Raw genomic sequence first — 4,052 nt, 5'->3', positions numbered from 1 at the left:
GCAATACTGGCTAATTAGCCTTAAGTCCCTCCACTACAAAAGTGTGATGAATCCCTCTCGAATATTTACTTATCACTGCCACGGAGGATGAAGTCTGTGCCTCAGGCTGTCCACTAACACACATACAAAAACCAAAGCAAGGCAATTCAAGCTGCAATGCACAATAACAGCCACCATCAAAAGCAGCTGTCAAAATAGCTCGGCCAAAAACCAACAATTTCTTAAAGTTGCAGCAGTTCATTTATTAGCCAAAATATAGACTTTCTTGTACAATTTGGTTCACAAGTATGTACATATTCTTAACTTTATATACAAAACATTTGAACATCAAATCCTCACAGAACTTACAAAAAGAAAAGAAAAAACTCACAGACTACAGGTTCATACATTATTACATTAGCAGTTTTACACAGGACATGCTTACAATGTAAGTATACAGAGATGTATTATTCTTATTTTACATTCCATATTCAAATCAAAGGAAAAAGAAAATAGAGGATGGGTGAGAGGTTATGGAAAGGGGAGAGCCGAAAGAACCACCGCTGCTTGTAGTTGGTTCTGAGGCCTGAAATACACAGGGGTAAAAAAAAAATAATAATAATAATGCAGTGATCTAACCCCCCCCACTAATAATAGCCTCACGAAGAGCTAAAACACAAAGTGATATAAAAGTGACAATTGCCTTCCAAAAACGAGCCTGTAGTGAATTTGCATTGAGCTCATTTGCATGACCAAACAAGTAAGTGTAACATAGGCCTTGACGAAATAACACAAGCGCACACACAGGGATAAAACAAATCTTAGAATAAAAGCTAATTTGGGTAAATATGGCGTTTAAAAAAGAAAATGTGATATGGCATCAAAAAGAAAATTCCCAAATGTCATTAACTGACAGTCTCTTTATCTCTGAAGTGGGTGGAAAGCTGTTTTTAACAACGTTTTCTCTGCATCCAAGGCACTAGATCTCTCTGAAATTGTGGCAATGAAAATTAAAAATGCATTAATTGAACTGCCTATTATCAGAGCCCATCCTGGGTTTCCGTGAATTTAGTGTTGAAAACTAGTTGGTTTGATGGGTTGAGGGATTTATGTAAACTAATGAATACAAGCACGTGGGCCTAAATAATCATATGGACATATCTAAACCATATAAAGGAAGGAAGGGGCACAAAAACAGTTTTCACCCAATTCAACATTTGACTTTTTTCTTAAATGCTGTCTGATGTGGCGTTCATAATCCTCTCGGGCATTTTTCAAAGCAGTTACACACACACACACACGCACACATCACACACACTGTATTCTGTAAGCTATAACATTGTAACACTGATCATCTGTGTGGCCTAGACAGAAAAAAAAATCCATGAACAGGCAACGAAGGCAAAAGGAGGACTAAAATAACAGAAATTAATGACGGGTAATGGACTAGTGTCTTTGTTTTTGTAGTTATTTATACATGCGCGTCTCAGTGTCGGGGACATGTACCTGTGACTGGAGTCTCTGAACTATGACTCTTGTCCTCCGTTTGCCTGCTGCTGTAGAGGGCCAGGCCGGTGGCAGTTGCCTGGTTTGCCAGTCCCAGATAATGATTTGAGTTCAGTAAAGCCAGCTGATGCGCCGAGAAGGCTCGGTTCGTCCAGTTCTGGATTTTCCCAACGGGACAAGAAGAGATTAGTCTGTGAGGGGCGATTATGGTCTGGGCGGCCGGCCCTGCGGAGTTGCTGCCGTTCATTTGTGGCGATTTGCGCGGATTGTCAGGGGCCGTGGCTGTCTCTGCCAAAGACCAGATCTTTGGCTTTTGGGCTGGGGCAGGGTTGTTTTCTGAGGGCGGTGAGCTAACGGACACCGGGTTCAGTTTGAGCTGTTCTCCGTTCGGCTGGGACGCTTTGGTGTCCAAAGAAGAGTGATGGTGGTGGTGGTGGTGGTGGTGGTGAAAGTGCTCTCCTCCTCGCTCCACGTCTTTGCCCTCTTTCCCCACAGCCTTTAGAAACCTCTGGTCGGGCCCTTGTAAATCCTCATAGCCGTCAGAAATCTCAGAGTCACTCCTCCCGTCTAGTTTAATATCTGAATGCAGGTCGTCCTGGTCGTCCAAGTCGTCCTTGTTCTCAATATTTTCCGTGTCGATGTTCTCCAAGTCGATCTCCTCCTCGTCCTCCCTCTTGTCCCCCTCCTCCCCCTCGTGATCGCTGTTGTAAACATTTCCCTCTTCATCGGTGCGGTTCCGGGGGGCCCAGGTCATCTTGTTCTCCTTCTTTAGCCTCCTCCTGGCGTTGGCGAACCAGGTGGACACCTGGGTGAGGGTCATTTTGGTGATGATGGCCAGCATGATCTTCTCGCCCTTGGTGGGGTAGGGGTTCTTGCGGTGCTCACTGAGCCAGGCCTTCAGGGTGCTGGTGCTCTCCCTGGTGGCGTTTTTGGGTCTGGACGGGTCACCGAACTGATACTGGCCATATGGGTAAAACGCAGGGTGATGGTGGGCAAACCCTGGGTGCTGGACACCGGGGCTGTCTTTCAGTTCATACTGAGCACCCTGCAAAGACAAAGAATCAAAGAGTCAGGGGGATTTATTAGACTTAAAATATTAATGCCAAAAGATACTTTGTCTGAAATTCTTCTACATGATAAATATAATCACGCCTCACAGCCATGACATGTGGATTCACAGTATTAAAACAACAATGCGGCTATTATTATTATTAAAGTGTAAACAACCAAAACGTTAATGTATTTTTCTCATAACTTCACTCGTTATTTCCGTACCACAAGCTTCACAACTGAATGAAAAATGTCACTATTTTTTTTAAATTCATTTAAACCGAAACACTTGCAAGGACAATACTTTTATACACCTATCCCCCATCTATACATGCATGTAAACCTGCCACAGCACATTGCATCATTTTCTGAAGCATTATCATGATTTCTCTTTCGCTCTCAGTTTTAGGAAATGATGTGCTAACAATAAGCCTAACAACATTAACAATAACCCACAGCTTGTTAATGTGTTACTTTTTAACCACTTTTTACAACATTTCACAAAAGATTCAAGACGAAGTTCACCCCGGCGCTCAGAAAGTTTACACTTAAAAAGTACCGATAAACCTCCCCTCAAGGCCCGTGTTGCTTATTTCTTTTATTCTTAAGTGTAACATATAAGTCATGGATGAGTTAAGAGAGAGCAGAGTGACTCACCAATTGATTGAAAATTGAAATATCGTTTGAGTAGGGGAGAAACGCTCCATAGCCCTGCGCTGCTGCGGCGAAAGGAGATCCATACATAGTGGAGAGGACGTTGGAGAGTGCGCCGGACGGACTGAGCTCTGTCCCGGACCGGGCATTGCCGGCGATCCCCTGGCGCTCCGGCGGGTATATCGGTCGGATGTACTGATATCCCAGCTGAGGGAAAGACATGGTGGTAGGAAAAGGGAAAAAAGTCTGCTGCAATCACACAAAGCAAGGGAATTGCCTCGATATCCACTTTTACAGTGTGAGCATGTGAGCAACAAAAGGTGCAAGCAAGGGAAGTCTATATTTCCTCGGGAACAGCCAGTGTAAACGATCCGGTTGCGCCCCTTATTTCTTCCTCTTCTTCTTCTTTCCACCCTCACTTCCCTATTGATCTGGATGGACTAAGGTCAGGTCCTTACAGATTGCTTTAGATTATTGGGACTCCCTTGCTCAGATTGACATTTCTAGTCGTTTAGAAGCCCCTCCTATTTCTCAAATCTCACCCCTCTCATATACACCGCACGCCAAACAGTCTCTCTCTCTCTCTCTCTCTCTCTCTCTCTCTCTCTCTCACTCTCTCTCTCTCTCTTGGATAAGTGCACTGACGTCGCCTGCTCTTATTTGAATGGGGTTTCAAATCTCATTTTATGGCTCGCCAATCTATTTCATCTGTTATTTGTTCGCGTCTGTCCTACCGCATTTTTTGTGTTAATTCACAATTTTGGCCATTTGCACAACAGTAAGCATTGTGGTGTCAGTGACTGATTAACTTTTTTTTGTCTGCAGTTTCCTTTTAATACAGAAGAAACTTTTCTTTGTGGAAG

At 43.6% G+C, this 4,052-nt stretch overlaps 1 protein-coding gene across 2 annotated transcripts; it reads right to left on the bottom strand.

Moving 5' to 3' along the window:
- Positions 1-221: 221 nt before the first annotated feature.
- irx3a (iroquois homeobox 3a) lies at positions 222-3,701 on the bottom strand. Of its 2 annotated transcripts, XM_044201710.1 has the most exons (3): positions 3,193-3,701; positions 1,486-2,530; positions 898-968 (listed from the first exon to the last, which is right to left on the bottom strand). In XM_044201710.1, the coding sequence occupies exons 1-3, from the start codon at positions 3,409-3,411 to the stop codon at positions 901-903; spliced, it is 1,332 nt and encodes a 443-aa protein (XP_044057645.1). In that variant the 5' UTR covers positions 3,412-3,701; the 3' UTR covers positions 898-900. The 2 variants fall into 2 exon arrangements, with proteins under 2 accessions (XP_044057635.1, XP_044057645.1); XM_044201700.1 differs by having other exon boundaries at positions 222-2,530; positions 3,193-3,699.
- Positions 3,702-4,052: the final 351 nt, after the last annotated feature.

This window comes from Siniperca chuatsi, linkage group LG1 (assembly GCF_020085105.1).
Source record: "Siniperca chuatsi isolate FFG_IHB_CAS linkage group LG1, ASM2008510v1, whole genome shotgun sequence".
Lineage (NCBI taxonomy): Eukaryota > Metazoa > Chordata > Actinopteri > Centrarchiformes > Sinipercidae > Siniperca > Siniperca chuatsi.
Note: the sequence above shows the minus strand (reverse complement) of the source record. Positions and strands in the feature narration are given on the sequence as shown.

What these genes read in the sequence shown, in the direction of transcription:
- irx3a (XM_044201710.1), bottom strand. Translation starts at nt 3,411, where the DNA reads ATGTCTTTCCCTCAGCTGGGATATCAGTACATCCGACCGATATACCCG. An exon ending in TTTCAATTTTCAATCAATTG is followed by an intron (nt 2,531 to 3,192) that starts GTGAGTCACTCT and finishes TTGTCTTTGCAG; the next exon opens with GGTGCTCAGTATGAACTGAA. An exon ending in TTCAGAGACTCCAGTCACAG is followed by an intron (nt 969 to 1,485) that starts GTACATGTCCCC and finishes CCACAATTTCAG; the next exon opens with AGAGATCTAGTGCCTTGGAT.